Source organism: Balearica regulorum, chromosome 2, assembly GCF_011004875.1.
Source record: "Balearica regulorum gibbericeps isolate bBalReg1 chromosome 2, bBalReg1.pri, whole genome shotgun sequence".
Lineage (NCBI taxonomy): Eukaryota > Metazoa > Chordata > Aves > Gruiformes > Gruidae > Balearica > Balearica regulorum.
Genome location: NC_046185.1, coordinates 132,409,105 through 132,433,875, shown reverse-complemented (window position 1 = coordinate 132,433,875; position 24,771 = coordinate 132,409,105). Strand labels below are relative to the sequence as shown.

At 37.8% G+C, this 24,771-nt stretch overlaps 1 protein-coding gene across 12 annotated transcripts in view; it reads right to left on the bottom strand.

Moving 5' to 3' along the window:
• Positions 1-1,904: 1,904 nt before the first annotated feature.
• OSBPL3 (oxysterol binding protein like 3) overlaps positions 1,905-24,771 on the bottom strand; it is a 91,850-nt gene continuing 68,983 nt past the window's right edge. For 11 of the 12 annotated variants that reach the window (XM_075745984.1, XM_075745983.1, XM_075745980.1 and 8 more), the window contains 9 exons: positions 22,856-23,106; positions 20,797-20,934; positions 18,116-18,179; positions 15,033-15,111; positions 13,480-13,624; positions 11,968-12,112; positions 11,156-11,282; positions 10,489-10,611; positions 1,905-9,354 (listed from right to left, as the gene is read on the bottom strand). In XM_075745984.1, coding sequence (XP_075602099.1) covers positions 9,258-9,354; positions 10,489-10,611; positions 11,156-11,282; positions 11,968-12,112; positions 13,480-13,624; positions 15,033-15,111; positions 18,116-18,179; positions 20,797-20,934; positions 22,856-23,106 — 1,169 coding nt within the window. In that variant the 3' untranslated portion in view covers positions 1,905-9,257. The remainder of the gene's footprint in view (positions 9,355-10,488; positions 10,612-11,155; positions 11,283-11,967; positions 12,113-13,479; positions 13,625-15,032; positions 15,112-18,115; positions 18,180-20,796; positions 20,935-22,855; positions 23,107-24,771) is intronic. The other variant, XR_012834106.1, reaches the window with a different exon arrangement.

Here is a 24,771-nt window from a genome sequence, read left to right as displayed (position 1 = left end):
CAGTTCTTATTGAAACAAGAAGCAAGAGCTGGCAAGCAGCTCAAAACTGTGTGGGCCGTTAATTGCATAGGAGTTCCTTTTATATTATGAAACAGTGTTGCCCAAAAAGACAGCCAAAATACTGTAAACGGGGTGATGTGGGTCAAAACAGATTGGTATGTGTAGGAGGCTGCAGCTGTTTTGTGAACAGGGCGGGAACCACCACAGAGCACCGGTGTCCTGCAAATTCATGGCTAGGGCTAAAGTCACACAACTCCAGGTTATTGATGTGGTTTGTTATATTGCAGTTACACGTACAGACCAAGTCTTCACTATGCTGGGAAAAAACCCCCACAACATCACATATGAAAAAGTGCTGGCCTGTTCTCTGACAATTAAAAATGTATTTTATTTGCTCTGTCATAGGACTGAAACTGGTGTCCTTGCTGCTTGTACTGCCCTTGTTTGTCTGAATGACGCATTGACTTGGGTGAGTAGCATCTGTAATAGGTGATGCAAGTAACCTTAGGTGGATGGCTTGCTTATTGCCAGTAGTACCCTCTTTGCAAGCGGGAGACGGGAATGCACTTCCTCTTACAGAACTGGTTGTAGTCAGCTTGAGCTGGGCCTTATTTGGTTCTTCTGCAGTTTCTGTCTAGCCCCACCAATGCCAATACACTACAGTGTGAGCAATGTGACTTCTAAGAGAGAAGGAAGACCAGCTGTGTCCTGAGAGGAAGTGTTAGTATGAAAGGAAACAATGAGCAACCGGTACTAACTGGGACCTTGTGACTGCTTGCTTCAATATTGAGAATCTTATTTCAGTAATATATACTCTTTCCTCTCATTCCTTTCCCCCATCATTTCAAACAAAAGAATTCCTGTTGATATCAAGGCCAAAGCATTCCCATGTGCATCAGCTTTGGGAAGCTTTGCAGCTGGATAAAATACAGTGGAACTCCTACTATGGCCTTTCATGCGACGTGGCACATCCAGATCTCTTTTCCAGTTTCTGATATCCACAAAAGGTGAGAATATATTCTTGACTTCTCTACCCTCCATCAACTTTGGTTGAAGTTTTACTCTTTCTCCAAAACAAGGAAAGGGGAGACTTTAAGGATGGGCTAGGCTCACCATCCTTTGGTACCTAGAGAACCAAGATAGAAAAAGTGAAGCTTGCTCTGACCTACCTGCAGTGCTCTTTCTCAGGCAAAGTCCTCAGTAAAAGTTTTTCCCCACGAAAGGCCTTAAGAATTTGGTGCACTATTTTTGAACTTCATAAGAAAATTGATTTTCCCATCCAAAAACCTATATAGCTATTATATAGCTCTAGTGGTTTTCACAAGATTTGTTTCACTGACTGAAGTACAAGTAACAAACAATGAATTCAAGTAGAATGATCTCTTGACTTCACTCCATCTTCAGTCTGTCAGTGGCTGAAATGGTAACAAACGTAAGAGTAAACAAAACAGTAAATCTCTTTCAGCTATTAGACAGGTTCTCATCTATTGATAAATCTACATAATCTTCCTTGCTCTAGGCCGCAATCTAGGCATTGCAGACATATCCTCATAAAACCTAAGAAGGAAAGGATTTTTCAAGGCATGTACTGCAGTAATTCAAACTAGATTTACTTCAGCCTTTACCACAGTGCCTTTTTTTTTTCCCCAACACAAGTTAAAAAGAAATTTGTTATTTAGCAAATAAATTTTTATTAAAGAAATGTTAATAAAAATGTTAACTAAGCAAAAAATCATATTTTCAAATGCTAATATTTGATCTTAGTAAAATAGCAAGTGAAACATCAGCTCAGAAAATCCTCAAAGAGGAATAGTGCCCCAACACATTAGAGAAAGCCATTAATCCCTGAAGTCTGTGAAATTACAGACCGAAACATCAGTTGATACATCATCATACACAACATCTTGTCTTCCAGGAATTTATTATTGTTCCAAGAGCCTGTAAAAACTTCCATCAATGAACCCACAGAGTCAAATTCTCAGTTAACTTAAGCCTCAGTTATACTCAGCTCAGTAGAGCAATGTTGATTTACCTCAAATGAGGGTTTACGCAGAGCAATTTCAAATATTTCCCTTGGTACAGAGTAAGCAAAGATACAAATTCATAAGTATACAGCAGAATTTGGTATCTGGCCAGCTTTTAACCACATTTAAAAACTCAGACTAACCCTACAAATTCTAATGCATCTGCTGGGATGGGGACCCAAGTTAAAAATCAACAAATTGAGCATGGAGAGAAATGTTTGCAAGACAGAAGAAATATAACAGAGGCATTAAAAAAACAGAAGAAAGAAAAAGAAGCCAAGAAGTGTCAGTTACTATGCAGAGCAAGCTTTGCTCAGCTGTCAGTGTTTTTCCTCACGCTATAGTGGTTTGAATCATTTTGCAGTAAGCAAAATGATTTTAAAATAGAGATTACTGTAAATGAACAGAGAACTGAGCTTAAACACAAATTGGATGCAAGGTCTGTAGGAGCCAAATTTATCTTACGCTTCTGTAGGGCAGACCCAGCCTGTTTTGTCTGGGTAGCACTGACTACACATGGGTACCTGGCATGTTAGTAACTCCAGGGGCAATCGTGAGAAATTCACTCCATATCCATTTCTCTGTAAAAGAAGTTCCTACTGCCCTGGGTGTTCGTGATCAGGGCACCAATACTGAGGATCCCTTGCCGTCTTGGTTCTCCCTTTTATAATTATAAAAACAAATAATTACTGCTTCTGTAAACTGCTATTTTCCCAGCAACTTGAACAAAATGCTAGTTATTTCAGGTACCAATTAAAGCATATTAGATTTTCTCTGAAATTAATCAGCAATTAAGTGATTCCCATGGACACAATGAGCAAGTTCCAGAGTTCTTAACCCAATACAGAACCAAAATGGCTGGATTTCAAAAAACCACGAACTGATTCTTGCCCACTATAAAAAACTGTTTTTCATTTGGCCTCTACCTCTATTCTGCCGTGTACAACAGCTGAGGATATTTTGCATGGTAACAGATTTATTGATCTAATTTTCCCAGCTCTTCCTGCAACCTCCATGCTCCCTCCCACCAAATCTTTGTACACACTGAATCTGGGAAGTGCTGCAGAACTGCAGTCAGGAATTACAGGTTGGTCAGGAATTACACTCACTGTACTCCCACATTTTTCAAGATCCTAATCCATCCACATTGCATCTTACACACATACAGTGTGACCGTGAGACAGAGTTGAGATCTGATTGGCAGAGCTATCCCAAATGACCATCTCTGAGGGAGAAAACACTATATCGATGCCATTGCCTTCCAGTTATTTATTTTATCCAGTAAATACTATGGGTTTTTTTTTTTTTACAAGTTGTTTTATGGAGAACATGTGGTTTGTGGTCTCCACATTGATGCTAAAGCATAAAATTTATGCTGCACATCTGTCTGCTAAAAACTGCTTTTAAGAATCAACTTCCAGCTGTAAATTAATTCCATCAGCTTACCCCTTTCCCTGCCCCAGTGCCTGGCATAACAGCCATATGATGGTGCTGTACAGTGTGTGCAGGTAACAGGTAAACAACTGGAACACTGGACAACTACCAGACAGATTGTGAGAGTGATAAATAAGGCTTCTAGCAGATAGAAGCTCTTTCATACTTGCCGTTTTCACAAGTGTAAAAAGCATAGATCGCTACAGCAGCTAGACTTATTTCAGCTGTCACTGACAACCTTTGAAGATGCTTACAACCCCTGGGAAAAAGTCAGGGTGCTCTATGACATTTGCAAGTAGGATTTATTAACATCCAACTAAATTGGTTACAGAGACAAAAATAATAAATCAAATTGTGCATCAAGGTGCTCCAACATTATTACAAATTTTTGGAGTAAGTGAAGCAGAAAACAGGAATGATTGTGACTACAGAAAGTTTTCTCAAAAATCTGAAAGTCAGTGATAATTCTAACACATAAGATACCTTTCTTCATTCTCAAATCACTAAAGCCCTATCAAAACAAACAACAAATTCAGTATTTAGCAGCTTTGCATATGTAATACTTCATACATGTTGTATGTTTTTCCAATACTGGAACTAGTAAAATACTGTTAACATAAATACAAGACTGCCTGATTCTTAGGGATACCAACCATCTCAAAGGTGCAGAGCTGAAGGAGCTCATCACCTTTTGTGGATCAACCTCCCAAACATTCCCATAAGTTTTAATACAGCTTTATTTTATACAACAAAAACACCAAATCCACAATTTATATAAAAAACAAACCACTTTAAATGATTTTTTAACACATGGCAACTATTTCTGTGGAAAATTTCTCTTATTGCTTTCAAAAGCTGCAGCAAGAACAGTATCTAAGAACTGAGCAGTACAATACTACATTTGGTGATAGTTACAGCATTCACTAAGTTTCAACAGATAAGCCAGATAACGTGGAGTTTCTGAGGAACCCACAGCTGCTGGAGTAAGTTGCGCTCACCAGTAGCTAGAAAATAGAAAGGATGTTAGTGAATACTGTGAATTTTATTTATAGTAGGCATAATCCATGAATGAAAACACACTTAACCAAAAAAACCCTTCCATTTTAACTTCACTCCTTTGAATCGCGCCATCTGACTCTAACCCTTACAAGATGTATTCCGTTACGTGGAGAAGTTGGATTTCATCCTTCTCTCCATTATATATGCATTGTGAGCCAAGTTTTGCACTCCTCTTCAGCTTGCCCCCCCATACATGTTGTACACAAAGAAAAGCTGTATTGAACAAAATAAGATACGCTGAAAATTTCCTGCTCTGCCAAGCTGGTCATCTAGAGAGATGATGGAAGAGATTTACACAAAAGCAGATGCGAGAACATTAATTAGGAGCATGCTGAGCAGATGTACCTGCACATTTCCATCTCACACTACCATTACCAGGCTGTGGTCTGACTCCAGAGTGCAAGTGGGAAGAAAGTCCTCTTCACAGTCAAGGAAAAGATACAGAAATAGGCCACAATGATTATGGGGAACGTTTTTACTATAGCTTTTAGGCATGATTTGTCATTTAAAAGCTTGTTAGAGTGGACTGTGTTCCTGTTCTGCAGAATTTTTTTTTAATAATGAGAAAATGGGACACTGAATAAGGACTTTTAGATATGAGAGGCCACATAGAAAACCTCAACAGGACTGTAAACAGTTGAGGGCAAGTGGGGGGCATAGGAAGGGGTAAAGTTTTTGTTAGGTTGGGTTTTTTTTGAGACCAGCACTGTACCTTTGTGCCACCCCAAAGCTGTCCCTGGTCGTACGTTCTGGCCCCATGAATTTACGTTCCATTCTGTGCAGTGATCTGGCTTCAACACTAAACTGCCAAATTAACAAGGTGACCTTGTTTGTGACCACCACCTCCTTCAGGGGCCAGGTTTTAAAAGAAACCAGTAATCCTGCTTCAGGCCCTTCAAAGAAAATGTGTTGGTGAAAGAACAGATCTCTAGGATATTTTCTTCTCAAAATTTTGGCTGTTTTCACTCTTCCTTCCATGCATCTAATTTTCTGAGCTCTGTATAAAAAAAACCCAAGTACTTTACTGAATCTGTATTTCAGAAAGCATCTGAAAGAAGTAGATCAGTGCTGGCAAACTAACACATAAAGCATATCTCAGAGAGCAGAGATTCAGAAAGGAATGCAATGATTAATGGTGCACTCCAGCTCCACTCAGTCTAAAGGGCACTTTATGCTTCCACTCAGTCTAAAGTTTGAGTGCTATCAAGAGTAGTTTCCTAAACAAGTTACACTGTTGTTTCATAATCCCAAACAAAAACTGCCCCAAAATCAGAAACTAAGCATCAAGTCTGCAAATCTGGAAGTAGAGCTGTGGGTTTCTGTTTCTATGAACACTATTTCCCTGGATTGATTTTTTTTTTCTTTCTTTGCTGTGTAATTTGAAAACTGCGTCAGTGTTTTAACACCCAAAGGCCTGAGCTGCTCCATCATCTTGACGTAAGTTTATAGTGAATTTTTTAACTTTGTGAATGGGTACACCAAGAAAGGCAATGCTCGATGAGTGCTTTTCAAACTGCCCTCCAAAATCATATTGAGTAACATTTATAAAGTCATTAAATAAGAGAGCTAAAACAGCAGGCAATGGTCATCAGGAAATTTTAAGACTGATCCATTGAGCTGAACAGCTTGGGGATCACTGCTGTGTTGAAAGGAAGGTAAGTTGCCTGAGATGTTCTTTTTACCATTCAGGTAGAAATGGGGGAAAAAAGTCACTCAATGTCAGTTATTAAAATAACAGCTGTCTTAGTTACATTGCAGAAAGCGAATATAAGTTTTGAACCCATTAACACATCTGAAGGTTTGGGGAAGAAAATTACCAAAACTTCATATTTTACCAAGAATAACTGTATATACTAAGGTTTGTGAATTAATATATTTTTATGCAGAAATATACAGAAGTAACATTGAGACAATTTTCTTCCACTTTTTAGTATACACTTGACAGCAGTTTAACAACTAAACCCAATTGTTTCATACAAAAGTAAGCTGGGACAACTATACCGCAGTTAGAACATGGGGTCAGAAGATCATTCACAACTGGTTGCATCAGGTTTGCAGATGTGTAGAGATGTACAGGAGGAGTTATTGTACAATGTTTTGCTTCATGTATTTAAGAAGTGCCCTGGATTATTCTCAGGCATTATTTTTCTGGAAATGCTAGTAAACCTTCCTGATATGGGAATTTTGCTGAAGAAAATTTTATATAAGGCACTACTGAGCCCAGTTCTTCTTGCCATTAATCAAATGTTTTTTAGACATTTTAGATTGTAAGATACACAGCCACACTGCCAGTCTGATTTCTCAAAAATCATGACTCTACCACCGAATATGAGATTAATTTTGTTTGACACCTGCTGATTTTAATGCATTACAATGCTTTAACTTTGTCTTTTGGCCTCTAATCGTTTAATTTCAGATGCTATCAATTATTAGGTCATATGAAAAGTATGGAGAAATCCCCTCCATATACAGAAAATACAAACCCAGCAATCAGATCAGACAGTAATCACAGTAGCTGCCAAATATGATGATGAGCAAGTTTAAAGCATCCTCCACAAACCTTGCTCCCTTTCTTAAAAGTTTTTTTTTTTTTTTCATTTCCCCTACCCTCTTTTGTTGTTAAATTAATGTTATTTCTAGTATAAATGGTAATTACCAACAGCAAGGATAATTACAAATATCGACTCATTTCTGTGCCAAGCTTTGTCAGTTAATACAAGTATAAAACACAGGAAGGGAACAAATCACAAAGAGATCCTCATTTTCCTTGAAAAGCCAAACAGCCCTGAAATGTTAAGATTTCCGTTAGAATCCAAGCCCAGATTTTGCCTTCATATTGATGTGAGCCTTGCCTCGTTGTAAGCTGCTAGCACGGTAATCAAGTCTTTAGAAGACATATTAAATAGAAAGAATTATGCTAACTTCTTTGGTACTAAATTACAGAAATGATAGTGAGGCAGAGTTCCCGGGCAAAGTGAAAAATGGTGAAAAAGCATTCATCTGCCTGTAAGACAATGGGGCTTCAAGATAACAGAAATCAAAATTCAAATATACATCTAATCTGACATCACAGATTTGATTTAAAATGGAAGCATTCATAGTATTTCCTTCATATTACATATAATACATGGATCTATTTTTAATGGGTTTTCTTTAGAACAATGCAGCACCCAGTAAAGTGCAAGCTTTTCCAACCTACTAGTCCTCCTAGGAGTCTCCCTTATCCATGCCCTGTCCAACCATTCCAGTCATAAACCAGTTAAACATGCCAACAACATTTGGGTTTATTTTGTGTTGTTAAAGTGGCAAGTAAGAAAAAGAGTGGTTGGTGGTGACAGGATATAGTTCTAAACTTGGAGACCGCATTGTTGCCATAGAGTCACAGACACATACAACAGACTTGAATAATCATGGGTCAAGCTTGAGTTGCAGATAGGTAGGAATGCAAATTACTCCGTTAATGACTGTGGCATTGGATGGAGAAAAACAAAAATACTGCCCATCTCTATAATCTTCATTCAAAAGTGCAACTTCTGCTACATTTATTTCCTGCTAAGTTTCTGACCTATGTTTTAGTAGTTTCACAAATCTAGCCATATGTATAAAATTACAGGAAAGGGACACAATTGATTTAGTGCAAGACACTTGAATATTTATCTGAACATAACGAACAGAGGAAGATCAAAGACTCCATACATTTCTCCATAAGGCAGATGGTCATTTTTAAGATCTTAAATATGCTGTTTATTTCTTAAGAGGTAGAAAATATCAAAATACTAAGAAAAAATTTCTAGCTTAAAACAATCAGTTTGCTTACTTTTTTTAAAAAGTCTTACTCTTCCAATTTTTAGGTTAATAAAAACAAATGAAGCTATGGAAGCACAGGATTTCGTGCTCTGTCTAGATTTTACTTACTGGAAAAAGAGAAAGCTGCTTCATCTAGTCAGTGCTCAAGCAGTATATACAAAGGATCTCCTCCTCTTGCCCTGTTGAGGGCCATAAATCTGAAGATTCCCAGTGGAAAATTTTGGCGACTCCTGAATTTCTAGCACTACAGTTAGCCGGGTATATTTTATGTATAAGGCAGTAGAACCACTGATGTAAGCTCAGAACTATCTCTTCCATAATGCTAAGAAGAAAGGTAATAGAAACAAAAGCTTATTTAAATCTTTTCTACAGGCAGCAAAAGATCATACTCAAGATTCCAGCAGCAGCTGATAATCTGTTTTAGCAATTTATACCAGCCCAGAGACAGCTGAACTACTCATTGAACTGTGGAAATCTACTTACAGTTTGAGTTACTAAGGCTTGCAACTCTGATTTCTCAGCACAGCTAGGAGATGCTGATGCTACTGTCTCCAATGCAATTCAATAAGGCATAAGTTAACTCAGAACTGACGTTATTACATCTTGGAAAAGTAGTGTAAAAGCTCCTCTTTTCCCTCTCGCTGTTAACATTCAGTACTTTATATTAAATATTTTTATAAAAAGAAGTAAGGGTATTTATACATTCAAACAATCACTGCAATAATCAGAGTAAAGGAAACAAATTACCAGGTTCTAAATTAAGCACAATTCTGGAGCTATGCATACTTGCACACATACACACGCCCCACACATATATTATATGTGTGTGTGTATATATATAGAGGTGTATATATATAGAGATATATTTTATATATACTTCTTTTAAATCAGATCTGAGAATACAGCACAGAATATCTTCACTTAGCTCCTCTTTCACCAGAGGACAGGATTATCCAGTTTGGAAAAACCAGGTTCTTTTCTAAGGTCCATGTAGGTCCCATTGCTCACCCAGGAGTCATCGCTGGATTTCCTATCAAAGATTAAACAAATGTCTTAAATGTAAAACTTGTATTTTCCATACATACACTGTGTAATGCAACGTAGCACTATGCACGGATACCCAATCCAGCCCATGAACCAGGTGCAGTGCAGCTCAGTACAGCCTTCAAACAAGGCAATATGGCTTGGAGAGTTGAACTGGTACGTCTGCACTGGGCCTTGGAGATGCACCTCAGTAGCCTGGTGTTCAGCTGACATCACCACACTTATTTCAGTGTCACATGCCAGTGCTTAGCAGTTAAAACTACAGTCCAGGTTTATTTCATAGTCTCAAAGGCAGCTTCAAGTGGAAAGTGAAAACTTCCCTTTTACCTCTTTGAAGATGGCTCACCATGGTTATTTCATGGAGAGCCTACAGCCCTCAGTCAAGAGGCGAGACTCATTGCACTAGACACAGTAACCTGAAGGAATCAGTCTACTTTTAATCTAGTGTACAACATTTTTGGCACAACAGCAAATTACGTTTCAAGTAAATCAAGGCTTGTGATTTGTTGAAAAGAGAAACCACTATTGAAAAGCCAAATGCATAATTCATATCTACTTTACACATTTTTGCTATAATAGAGACCATGTCCTCACTAGCATTTGGTTTTGTCTTTCAATGGTTGAAGTCTCCTGTTAATCGATTATTTACAACAGGAAGAAACAAAGTACCCTCTGAATGATAATTCTCTCCCTGTGAAATAGGGGAAACGTGTTGAAAAATAGCCCTGGAAATGAAAGCTCCAACTCTGTACACTTCTGCACAAGGCAATCCCACTGAATTTAGAAGTTCAGCAGAGGTAATTAAGCTAAATTCAGCTACTTCACCTTGCTTGAAAGAATCGAAGATGCTACATTCACTCAGGCAAATTCAAACATAGAGTAAATATCAGTCACCATGAAGGCAAAAAAATTTGAAAGAATTCAGGGATGAACTAGTGAAAAAGCAATATATAATCCTGAGTTTCAACTACATCTGGAGTGTTCTACATTGCCAAAATACAAACGTCAAGAATATAGAAGAAACCTGGAAAAAACTGGAGTCTGCTCTAAGGCAGTTTAGAACCAGATCTATAAGAAGAATCTCAATAAATGATAGTATATACTAATTATTATATAGTACCTGAAAAATCTAGGCTGATGCTCTAGATTGTTTTCTTCCAGCACCTTCCGTCGTTCTCTCTGCAGCTGCTCGATCCTCTGCTTTTGCATTTCAGCTCCTTCAATATTCCCTTCTTCTAGGAACCTGTAGTACCAGGGGTGATAAGAGACACAATTGGTGCTCCTGTCCCCCACCTTTGCCAGGTCCTCTAGAGCTCCAGAATCTAATCTTTACCTTTCGAACACTGAACTGCCTGCTGTAAACAGCTATATCTGCAGACAACTGCACTATCAAAAAGCAATTAAGGAAAAGTAACTCTTATAATAAGCTCAGAGTCATCATTACATTCCTTTCCTTGGAAGTTAGCAACAGTAGAAATTCAAGCGTCTCAGTTTCTGGCTGTTGAAACACAGAACGTCTGGTACCTGAACTACTGAAGTTTTAACATTTTTGGAAAAGCAGTTATCTAAACACTGAAGCATCCAAAAATCAATTTTAGGAAACACTGGTCCACAATGACTATACCATCTCTTGGTAAGTGATTAAAACATCTAATTTCAGATGCACATTATCGTAGAAATGGAAACACGCTGCAGGTATCTACACTAGATAGTCTGGATCTTAGGGTAAAGTGAGTGTACAGAAGATTAAAAACTGAGGAAGATATTTAGGACAGAAAACTTCTTACCTTTGGTCCGGCCTAAAACGTGTATCGGTGGATGGGAGCAATGACCTAGTTTGCAGATCCAGTTCATTTAACTCCAGTGCAAATTGAGTAAATCCATACCACTGTTCATAACCTTTAGGCATTGGATCTACAGAAGAAAAAAGTACATTCAGAATTCCAATTAAATGCTTTTATCTCTAGAAGGAAAATTCCAAGCTCCCTGAAGTCATTTGTTCATCTCTCAACTGTGGTCTCAATTCTGGGGGAATAAGAGGTTTTTAATAATGTGACAAAAGAGAACATCCCCCTTGATAATTGCATTGCAACAAAACATATTTTTGTTCTCTCAGCTGAATCAGAGCACAACTGTGAGGAAGGCCATGCTATTATCGTAGTACATTTTCAAACTACAATAGACAAAACCTAAGTTTGGGAGAAGTTCAGATATAGCTGTCATTACAGAATTGAGCTTTGTGGGCTATCCTCCAATGTTTAATACATGAAATATATCACACTTCTCTACAAAAAAGTGGGGGGGTTGGTTCCTTTTTTTTATTTTTTTTTACTTCCTTTTAGAGTCCTCAATACCCACTTCATGCCCAAATAGGAAAATGAGGGAGAATGAAGAAAATGCAGGGAGTCATGGGATTAAGTTCTCCATATTATTTAAGTTAAATGATGCATTCTTCTGGTCTAAATTTTAAATGCTTGACAAAAATCTAATATTCCACATAGAAATAACAAGAAGTTGAGGCCTAATAAAGAGATTAAAATAGTGAGCTTATTCTCAAGCACATCTTAAGTTCTGTACATTAGCCATTCTCATCACTAACTTGCTCTCCATATGCAGTTCGAAGATGAAGTCGTCCCACAGTATAAACTGTCATGCCACTTCCCAAAGAGTCGATGCACAACTTTCCCAGCTTTATCCATGACACTGCCTTCAATCTCATGTGCATTTGGATTCCAATACTTCGCCTAGAGTTAGAAGGAACAAGGAGAAAAAAGGTGCATAAGAGATCAAGTGTGAGTGATTTTGCCATGTCAGTAGTACCATGCTGTAGAGTGGTTTTCTGAAAACTATTCATTAAGCTGTGCATTACAATATCGTATGCAAACACTTGCTGTTAGTACTAGTAATCAGTTTATTAAAATACTAATGTTGAGAACTGTATTTATTTATTTTGTTTGCCTTTTTTTTTTTTTTTTTTTTAGGGGCAGTACTAGGTGAAGCATAGCTGACCTTGAATTTTGCCCAATGACAGGTAACACTGATTTAATATAGATCTTCCCCAAATTCGCAGAAGAGAAGGAGAAGGAACTGATACGGTTAGCTCCACTTTAGACAATTTACAATATCAAAGATGTAAGATTTGCAGGCTCTCAATCTTTAAAATTTGAACTCTAAACATCCACTGCAACTCTGCAAATACATTACAGTACTTTGAAAGAAGTATTTGGAAAAAAAAAATCACCTTAATGCTTCTTAGAAAGCACAAAGTACTCAAGAAAACAAGTAAGAAAAGGAAACTTTCCTTCTGCTGCTGAGCATGCCATGCTGCATAGTTATGCTGAAGTGCTTAGCTTGTATCTGTACGTTCTGTTTCTGTGTAAAGCACAGCCTTTCTCCAGCAATCAGATACAGGATATACAGGTTAAGGTAAGTCTCCTAGCATACTTTGCAAAACTATTTCTCAGGTTTGAAATTTTGGCATTGTTTTAGGTTTCCACTGATTTTCCTTTACTAGGAAGAAGTCATCTATTGCCAAAATCTAACTTTAGTTTCAGTTATAAGGGTATTTTCTGAGGAAGTTATGCCTTGATGACTTCTACTGAAGCAAAAGCTTTGAGTAACGCCACAACCTCTCACTTAAGCTCCTCCAAGTACCTGCAAAGGGCAGAAAAGAGCATCAGGTGAAGCACCCCACACAAGCACTGGGTCTACTACTACAAGCTGCTGAATGAATATGACCACAGCACATGCCAATGCGTTAGCAGGAGGCATCTGGTAAACCACCGTCAGTAGACACCTTGTGCCTACCTCTCTCATCAAACAGAGTAGATTTTTCATCATATTTCTTCCCTTCCTTTCCCCATCCTTTTCTGCATCTCAAGTGGAATCATTCAAGAAAGCTGTTGCTTCTCTTTCTTGTCTGGCTCTACCTAGTGAGCAGCAGTTCCTTCAGAGTTAAAGTTTCTCAAAGAATCACAGGCAATTACAGCAGAACTATAGGAAAATACAGCTTGTAAGCAGTTGTACTGAGCTTCAGCAGAGAGCATCCACCTACTGCTGCATCTGTTGGAAAAGGCACTGCCAACATTGCTGCAGTTACTGCTGTGGTTACCTTTATGAAAGTCAGTTTGCAGTGGCAAGTGTCATCGTTAAGATTTTTGATGATGATCTCTCCGTAGTGTTCAATCCATCTTTGCCCACTTAAGATGTTATGGATGCAAGATGTCACCTTGTTCCATGCAAAATGGTCTTTAAAACTATAAGAAAAACACAAAAAAAAATCTCATGCCATGTTCAAATGAGCTCATAAACTTGTGAAAAAAATTTGCAGAGAACTTGATTAGAAAAACCCCATAAAACAATTTTTTTTTTCTGGAATGCCTCATCATCTTGTCCCACACCTTCTCAAAAACAAAATCTATGACAACAATCCTTTCTCCCAGAAAACCCTTTCCACTTCTACTATAAACATTGGTCTTGAATTCAGTTCTCTCTCAATTTACTTGTCCCTCTTTACCAGTTTTAAGTTTCCAAAAGTAATCATTCCAATATCTTCTACTGGCTGAAAAGCCCATTTCACAGCTTCTAACACTGTGGCAATTGAAAATACAAGGACATGGGCCACTGGAGCCAACAGAAGACTGAACGGAATGAGCTTGGCTCAGGCTTTCAAGGCTGAGCCTATGTGTGTGCTTTAGGCAAGAGCAAAAGTTCTCACCAGGTATTTCAAGATGCAGTCGCACACTGGAACACAGCAGACAAGAAGAGATGAACAAAAACTATCCTACTATATCGCAATTTTACCCATTTAAAAGAAAAACGCATGCTTAGTTGCTTAGTCTAATGCGTGTTAAGTTCTTGGGTTGTTTTTCTTTTTTGTTTTTCAGATGGCAGAATAATTAATTTTTTAAACTCTCTTTGGAAAACAGATTTAATTGGAACATTACACAACCTTCAGACCTCTGGTTCTGCAAGCATGATGGATACAGGCCAAATTTTAAGGGATTTTAATTATTGATCTATAATGGGCACTCTGACAAGAGAGTGTAGAACATTGCAGATTTTTATTTTTTAGAAAAAAATAAACTGTACTCAACACTTAACTACAGTGGCTGCTTACTTCCTTTGATAATAAACACCAGATATGCAATTGGTCCTATTTATCACTTACAATAATTATTTCTGCAGTAATGATTGCTGTCAGCCTCACCTACAGACCAGTACCCCATGATGTTAGGGTCTGTACAAATACAGGTACAAAAGACAAGAAAAACACCACCACCACACCCTCCCCCAAAGCCATATTCAAGCAAAAAAATTCATAGCTTCCTCTACCATGCAGTTTTTCCCTGTGAGTTTAAAATGCATGATGCTTGAAATTCAACTGAAGTATGAAAATACCAACTTTGTTTTTTTTCAAGACACACAGGAATGATGGTTTTTTATAACCTTTGGAAGAGTTAGTGCTTCTGGTTTATGCTTCTGGTTTTGATTTGGTGTTCTTTTTCTTCCCCCCTGTTTCTAAACTAAATCATAATCACCAGTTCTTCCAAAGGTCTAATACGGCACAACACAGCTTGTTCTCATCCAGACAAACGTGGCTCCAGTGTGCGCAAGCATGCCTGTGCCTGTGTGTGAACAGCAATGCACGACTGCAGCACTTACGCTGGAAGAGTTACATGTGTTGTACCAACTGGAACAATTTCCATGGACTTTCCCCAGAATTTGTTTTTCCATCTTACATCTGAAACAGGAAGAGGGAAAAAAAGAAAAAAAAAAAAAACAAAAAACAAGCTTAGTCATAGGCATGGGTGAATCAATCTATTTCTGGGTTCCACTGTATTTTCAAGAAATGCAAAATAACAAAGTGCTGTGGACCTTTTGGGTTTTGGGGTTTTTTTAATTTTCATTACATTATTGGTTATTTAGCAAAGTAACAGAGGTTTAAAAGTCCTCTCAAAAACTTTTGAAAAAGACAGGGATTTGAATAAGCTATAGACAGCATATATTTCTCTGCAATTCAGTTGCTAGTGAACAAATGCAGACATTTCCAAAAACAAAGCAGAATTTCAAATACAAAAATAAAGCAACTAAGAACATCCACAGTGAAGAATGTTTCAAAGGGCACAAAATTGCAGAGGGATTTAGTCTAACTTCCTCTGTAAGTTTAACTAGCCTTTTAAAGATCTTGTCTGAATCACAGAAAGACATGTCCAAGTCTCACGTCATTTCTCCAAAAAAAAGATGAGAAATCTTAATACAAGTTTAGCCAAATGTATTGAGCAAAAACACCTGGAAGAGAAAGAAACATGGGCAGAGAAGCACAGCAGAAGGGATATAGAGTTAAATTAGGCTAGATATTCACGCAGTAAGTTTCATAGTAACTTCAGAGCTCAGGGAAATAGTATCCTTGCTGTATTAGACACTAGGAGCTCCATTCCCTGCCCAATCTGAAAAAGAGGGAAAAAATAATCTCTAATCTGAAAAAGGTACTAGTACTAACCAAAACACTGTTTCCTATGCAATTGTGGAGGGAAGCTGCTATACTGGCTGTGAGATAGATGCTCAAACTGTAGTTAGGAGATGACATATCTTCCGAGTATATATCTTCAAGTGATAGGACTGATCCACATCAAGCTGCCTACCATTGCAAAGACATCGGGCAGAATTCCTCATGAAAAAAATGATCTTTTTATTATCACTTGCAAGAAGGATTTTTTTTTTTTTTTTTAATTTTGAAGTTTGATGCTGGACCAGCATCCTTAGTGACAGCAATTCTGTTGTCATTCTATACTGCACAATAAGAGGTTCAAAACTACCTTGACTATGATGGCGTTGAGCTGAATTCTGTACTAGCTTTCTCTCTACTGCAGTGGATAGAAGAGAAAGGGCAAAGGCACACCCTGGCGAATTTAACAGTTAAAATGCATTATCAGACTGTGTTATGTTCTACATTCTCATAAACAGCACAGCTGTCCCACAGAGATCAGTACATGGGAAACACGTTGGGAAGCAGTGTGTAACTTGATCATGCACAAATTTTAGGACAGCTAGGAAAAGTGTTATTTTCAAAGCTACGCTCAGATTAGTTCAGGCACAGATGCTGTAATAGTTGGAACTTTCTATTCTGCATTTCCATTGTTTATATGTCCACACTCCTTTACAAAAGCAGAGTCAGCTTTGTAAGTCAGGGAAAAGATTTCCAAAATAACTGTCCCTGTCAGAACTCAGTCTTCGGGCTCACTAGAGATGATCAAGAGATTTCTTGATGTTGAAACAGATGAACTAAGGTCAGTGTCTGGTGGGATGACAGCGCTACTGTGGCAGCGTTGCTGAGGACTGTCTCCTTTTCAGCTGAGGAGATAACATGGTAAGTGAAAAGATCTTTGCACTCAAAGAACTTATCTCACTGACAAGCTACCTTTGTGATTAACTTGATGTTAATCTTTCCACCTAAATTAATATAGCCCCATAACAAGAGGCCACAAAATTTACAAGTTGCCTTGACATTGGAATAAAAGAATAAAATCATTGTCTAGATTTCCCATAAGCTCAGCTATCCACATTTAAAAACAAAACAAACCCACAAAACCCTGTAGTACCCTGAGTCTCCTGTGCTCATCAAGACCAAATCTCAGACTCTCTCATTGATCAGATTCTCAGCTCTCATCTTCACAGAACAGCTTTGTTCTCTAAATGCAAGTGTTAAAATATTTGAGTGACAACCATTGTCAAATTCTGTTAAACGAATCAGCCTCATGAGTTTTCATCAAGACAGGCTGCTACCTAGTCTTATTTATACAGTATTCAGTTACTGAGTAAATTTTTGGTCACCTCTGCTTTTTGCTAAGAACAGAAGGACTCTTGTCCCTGTATTTGTTTACAAAGCAAAGAATTATATTGAATAATGAAATCCAGACGAATGACAGAGTTCCAATTTCTGTTCAGTATGGCTCCATCCGTAATAACTATAATCAAGTCAGTAGAGTCAATCATAACAGAATTAAAGGTTATAATATGGCTAGACTGTGAATTCAAAAACCTCCAGGTGAAGGACTTCAACTGAGTTAAGAGGTGCAGTTATGTTCTGGGTACGCTCCAGAAACATCTAACCACACAGATACTGTGACCAGCTGACAACTGCATTACACAGCAAACAAAACTCCAAAACAGTTTTATTGGAACACAATGTTAGTAATCAAATAGCACAAAATCTTACATACAGTAATAATGCCAGCAAAGAAAGACCCAGTAAACGTATTTATGCTTGCTGTCACGTTCATTTTGGGAGGTTTTTTTCCATAACAGGTTTATAAGTTCTGTCAAGGCTCAGGATGTAACTTGTAGTTTTTCAAGCTATGTTCTAGCTTGTTTGTTTTATAAATAGCTTGAGGTATAACTCTTCTTTACTAAAGAACTCCCCTCCACCCCCCAAAAAAACCCACCAAGCAAAACAACCCACCAAACCTGATTTTAAAGAACTGCAGATATTTGTACATGAAAAGAATAATCAATTAATGTTATTAAAAAAAAAAAAAAACAAAACCAAACAACCTTGAACATTGTTATTATGGCAGAACATCCAAATAAGAAGCATGCAAGAAGTATAGGCTAGCACTTCTTCAAGTCATTCTAATACAATTTAAGCAGGAAATTTCACCTTTTCCCAATTTCTGGATATTTCATGTTAGACATCCAATGAAAATACTATGAACATTGTAAAAATAAATGATAGACTGAAGAGTTACCTTGCCAAAAAGCAAAATTCACAGACTCAGCGTGACATGCAGAAATAGGTGGATGGTGACTGACCTAATAGCACAACATGAAAAGAGAAAAAAAAAAAGATGGCTATATTAACACTTGAACAGTCATTTTGGTTGTTTTTTGTTCCCCCTCCCTTCGTTTTCCATTCATATATGGCACTTACAAATTCAACATTTACTTTCCTTTTGCAGTTGTGTCCTGAAGGGGGAGTCAGTGAGATTTATAAGGTACTGAGACCTAAGAAGCCTTGAAAGAAATGGGAAGCACTTCTTTTAAAAGGTCTGTGAATTGTGTTCATCGAGTGAAAATCTAACTATATGTTTTGTACATTGTCTCTAATGTGATAATTAGATTTACCCTTAGGGTTCCCTTAATACATTAATGGAAGCTGTCCTTCAAGCACAAGACAAAAATAAAAAAAAAGAGGCCAAATTCTTCTGTACAGTAAATACCCTCAAGACCCTGACTCTGAGGGAGGAGACAGCGATCACCCTCTCTGAGGGGGCCACAGGTGGAGAAATCAAGCCATGAAATTCCATCTAGCAACCACTACTACTGTGGTAGTGACACCTCAGGTGTTTCTAGTGCGAAACTCTAACCATGCACGCTGCAGTTTATCAGCTGCGGGTAATAGCACATACATGAATTAGGGCAACCACCAAAATAGTAAAGCAACTTCACAAAGTGAAAGCAGCCACTCCTCCATGGCTGGCTGTAAATTCTCCCTTCTGGGTGAACATGATTAACAATTGACCAGGACCAACTCTTTGATGCGTGATGCCTACTGTTCTTTTCACAGACAACTTTATTTTCAAGTCAAATTGGTATTTCCCACTATGAATTTAATTTCTTAACTACCTACATGCCTCATAGGCAGTTTTGCTTTCTTCTTTGTTACTCATTTTGCAAATCTATTATCATGCATTTTTTCTGCAGGCATCCAGTTATTTACTGAACATCCTCTACTTGGTTAAAAAAAGAGAAAAGTACTAATTACTCTTAGCTATGCCCTAATCCACCAAGAGCAACATACTCTCTCACACACTGCACCCAGATTAACCCCAGATGTCACTGTAATTCATAGGTTAAACTTAGCTCTCACTTAAACTGTTATAATTCCAGAGTAAGGTCATGGAGCTAAGTGGAGTTATTCTAACCTTACTCCCATAATAGAACAGAATATCTGTTATTTTGTACATTTTGCTTATCTATTTCATGGATTATATACTATCTGCACTAACAAGTTATCTAGAGTAAGCATCAAAATGCTTGCGCAAACAAGCAATAAGCAACAGCTCATGATGCAAAGAGAAATATTTAAAGCTTGCAAACTGCATGAAACTTCTTTCCTCCTATACCATCCTCCCTTCCTAATTCTCCTCCACCCCACACTATTACAGTAACTTTACACCCTATAAACTCAACTATTGTTCTAATAAGTGCATAACACCCCACACCCCCTCATGTATTAAAATTCCTTTTTAGAAAAAGTAGCCTTTTTACTGATTTATCCAATATTCAGGGGAAAAATCTCTTCCTTTAATTCAGTCTAACATTAAGCTCAGTACCAACCTTTATTTACTACTGCAGTGCTCTATACACATCATCTTAGAACTGAAGTAACACAATGAAGAACCGGATACGTTACTTGAACTTTAAATTTGATTCTTGCTTTGACTGTTTTGCTCCCCCCACCTTATTTTGACTCTTGCCCGTGACATTTCCCAAGACTAAGGAAAGATAACATAGGACTCCTGTTTGTCAGTTTTAAAACTTAAAAGTACAAAATGTTGTATCTTCAGAGGTGGTCAAAACCACTTTTCTTTTCCTAAAGGAAGCCTCTTAGAAGGCTTTCTCTCATCAAATTTCTAGGTTGTACACCCTTGCCAACTGCACTTTTTATAAATTTTTTTGTTATGTTTAGACAGAATGAGACAGCTTTCAATCATTCTTACTGTGCTAAGTACCAGAATATTTAAGTTTTAACTCTTTGTAACATATGTCTCAAGCTTAGCAATTCTGGTAACTTGCCTGGTTTAAATTTAATATTTTTCACCCATACTTAATAATTATTCTCCTATTTGGAAATTATTTTCATAAACCCTCAGACCTTGATGTGTTGTATACATCTTTCACCTACTAAGCTGTGGTACCAGATTTGAAAGGCTTACCTCACAAAGTATTTGGGCAGGAAGCAGAAATATTCATGGTGCCACAAAAAATACTAGCGATTGACTGACTTACACAAGGGAAATATTTGTTACAAAATAAGACATTAAACAGCTGAAGATACAGTATTTTTAATGATAGCACACAAAAGAAAATGACAAGAACATGAATGCTTGTTGCAGCTGTGATCAGATTTCAGCATGGGGAATTGCACTCTACTTAATCAAGTTATCTAGTTACTGGAGTAGGCAGCCTGCCAGCCTTTGCTTCTCATGTGTCAGCTGTTGGTTGTCATGTTCCATCCCAGAGTTAGTAGACTTTCCTCAAAACCCAATTTCCCTCATTTATAATTCTGCAGCGTCTCCTGAGTTTTGCTGGGCTCAGGTTATGCACAGTAATTTCGTATTTTGCCTAATTCCAGAGGATTCCAGCCATACATTTAGAATTAAACAGTGTATCAAGTAGCAAATCTAAGGGCTGCAGCATACAGTACCTGTTCCGCAAAGAACTGGAAACCCTTATCTTCACGAATACATTCATAGGTTTCTCCAAGCACAGGATTAAATGGCTTACTTCCAGCTCGGTAGTAACTGGATGCATACGCAGAGACTGCAAATGCAGCTATATACACCTGGGAACAACATATGTGGAATTTTGATTCATGAATTTACCACAGCCATGCACAATTTTTGCTATACATTCTGATTTAACAGAAGGGGGAAAAAAAATAAGGTCTTATCCTGACATCAGATTCTGTATTTTCCCCATCATTTGCAGACTACAAGCATGCATGCCTCCTGCAAGTTAAGCACTAGCTCATGCATTACAGAATTATTCAGTTTTCAGAGAGTCATTCAATGGTCATGGGATGGAGTTATTAGGGTCAAACACTGCAAAGTTCATCAGCTGAAAACAGTATTTCTGAAAATTGTTTGAAACAGCTTAGCATTCTGCAACACAGTTCAAAGCAGGAACCTTAAAAATTACTGTTAGATTTTGTATTATAACTGGCTTGTACAGTTATGGTCTGTGATTCTATGGATCTACCAACTATCCTTTTCCTAAACATGGCACAGGAAGTATTGGATGAGTTTTCACCGGGTTTGCTATTTCTAATGCAGTTTGAATTGAATTGCCTGTTATCTACTGTGTGCTATTACCTAATCATAAAACTGTTCTTGCTTATAATTGAGACACAGGTAACCAACCCAAATTTTTGCAGCCAACTCAAGCATAATTCCTCCTAAACTTGAGGTGTTCTTTGATTCAGGTTTCTCTTGTACCATTTTTTCTCCCTTTTCATTCCCTTTTCCTCATCTTATGAAAGTGTAGATGCTCTGCTTTCACAATTTCAGGAACTGAATCCACTTCAGAATGGCTCTTTTATGAAATATTGCAATTACTATGCAACAGCTAGCATTAATTTTGCCTCAGGAAATTCTCAAAGGCAAAGTATACTCCATTCTGAGGTAACTTCCAGATGCTTGGGTGTGGGAAGGAGGGAAAAGGCTTCTTTTCAGTCCCATATGAACAACTACTGCTCATTTCCTTTTCCTTTTAACTTACGTTCTCAAGAGAACAAAACAAGCTATGCACCAAAAAGCCCAGTTAATAGCCACACACTTTGTCAGAAGGTGAGAACAGACACTAAATTGTAACCCTTGCACTGTCAGAATGGAGCAAGAGGCTTTTCAAACAGCAGTTATAATATGACTGCTTACATTCATTAATAACCTCATTTTAAGGTAAGATATATTGAGTTGCAAAGGCATAATTCAGTTTAAGGGAAAATCCATAGCTTCCATTTAAGAGAATTTAGAGAGCTTTTAGTTGTTTATTTACAGGCTTACATGTTAAGTAGCTCTCATGTACCTGGAAGCAGAACAACAAAAATGCATTTTTCCCTTGTTCTTCTGCCAAATGCTGAATTCAGGGTTCTGCACTGGCAGATGACGACACCATTATTGTACCAAATATACATTCATGTTGCCTGGTTTTGAGATCCTCAACATTTTGGATCAACACCAAACCTTCACAAAGCCAGTTAATAAAACTAACGGAGTTTATTTAGTTAATATAAAGCTATCACAGTAGCGTAGGGCTGGAAGATCCAGCATCCTCTATGCACAAATGTGTTACTAGATTAGTCACCCTTACAAAAAGATATATTGTAGCTTTTATACTCAAGAGGGAAGTAGTTCAACACCCCTCACACACAACACACACACCCACCCACCCCACCCTGTCCCTTTTGGCTGTAAATTTTTAATCTTGCTGATTAAGACCTGCAAACCAGAACTAAACCACTACATTGTTTAAACTTGCAGGACAGCAAGGTACTTGAGCAGAGACTTGCTGACAAAGCAACAGAAATTATGGTGAAGAGTCAAAAATAGCAGGAATGTAAGTATGTACAGACACGTTCGGAAAGTCTGCCTCTCTCAGCTGGCAGAAAAACAGAACAGAACATCTTCATTTCTTCAGCAGATTGGTTTTATATATATATTCTAATTATATCAAATGTTACTAAGTATTTGGAATAACATATTTACCATTCGTTCAAATGGGTTAGGAGTATGTGCTGCTTTATCTAGTAGTTGACTGTACTCCAGCTCCTCGCAGAGACGCTGAAGGGTGTTAAGTGGCTCATTTAATTCAACAGGCATGGCCACTTTGGAGAGATCCTTTCCTATGTTATTTCTCAGGATATTCCATAGGCTGATGTTACTTGTATTAGGACATGGAGCTGGTAAACATGTTCTCCGTTTAGAATTGCATCCAATTCCACTTTCAGAAATACAGTCTGAAAAGGAAGTGGCAGAACAAGTCAATTCACTGTTCATTCAGTTCCATCCCCTTTGCAAACATACACTGAAATGCAACCATCTTTCTTCTGTCAAAACTTCCCTCCACCCTCACAATTCATCAAAGTATTTCACTTGTGGTTTGAAGACAGCCTGTTATAAAAATGATAAAACTAAGAACAAGATTTTAATTTCTGTATGTTGACTGAGGTAAATGCCAGGTACAAAAGATGCATAAAAAAATTACCTTCCTTCCCCTTAAAGCCTATAAGAAAGGCTCAGGCTTTCCATTGAATTTGAAAGAGTAAATATTATAACTATTTTATTTGTAATGGAGATGGATTCCTATCTAAGTGACATTAAAACCTCCCTCCTTGACAGAGCTTCAATTAAGTTGACACTTCTTAGAAGGCAAGGCGTAACTTACAGATCCAAGCATAACAACAACTCCTACCTATCTTTTCCTACTTTTTTTGGATACTCCTACCAGGGAAATTTACTGCACTACAGATTTACATGCAGATTTTTCCTTAGTGCTCCCCACAATGCTTAGCATTTAAAAAATTTTAGTGATGTTAGCTATTAGATACTCCCACACATTGGTGGAGAAATGGTCCGTTTTAAAGGTGGAAAAGCTGATGCAACTGTGGAGCTATGGGTTTGCTGAAGATTAAAAAAAAAAAACCCAAACTAAAAAACCCAACAAAACCAACCCCAGAACTCATGTCAAGAGTCCTTGACATGAATATCTGAGGTCTGTGTTGCTATGACACAGCAATTGGGACAGGATAAATACTTCTAAATGTGCCATAAAATGATTTGTGGCATGATCAAAATAGAGCTACAAGCTTCTGCAACAGGCACTAGTCTGAAATTATTACATTGCTTAGCTGTACGTCAGTCTCATTTCAGAGAGGAATACAGTTGCCACTATAAGAACATATTTTATCTTTACACATCCTTAAAAGCACCTTAGGAAGCTCTTGCCCTACAATCAGTTCAGGTATAGCCCCAGTCTGTCAACCCCTGTCCTCATCTGGCTTTCCTCACAAAGCTTTGTCTTAGAGGAATTAAAACAGCACTGAGCAGCACATCTTTTCTGTGCTGCACACGCCCAAAGAATCCCTGCCCTTAAATGCACGACTTCAACCAGTATTTCCTCTACTGGTCCACTGACGTAAGGATGATATCAGCAGTGCTTCTAACAGTGACAAAGTACAGATAACCGCAATGACTAACTTCTTCATCAGGGCCATGTGTGCTAGTCCATGCCTCAGATGAAGGTTTTCAAGTGTAATCAGCAGCCTCAAAGTTTTGAGGAAGAAGTTTCTATCTTTTCTGCCATTTACAAACTTAAGGTCCTAATATCTCATATGGCTGAGTTACTGTAACAAGGACAGGTGAACTATTTGCAGTCTACTGGCTATCTCTTTCTTTTTGCATAAAAATGGCATGGGCACTATGAATCAAGAAAAATCTACGTGGAACAATTATGCTGTTAAGAATTAAGAGGTTGGCCCTTATACTTCCCTCTTGGAAGAATTTATTTAATATCAGAAGAGGCCAAAAAGGAGGATGCCTCCTTAGATGCCTCAGGGCCAATGGGATCTCTGGAGAGGAAAAATGCAAATGCTAAAGATTTATCTTTGTTCAAAAGAGCTCTC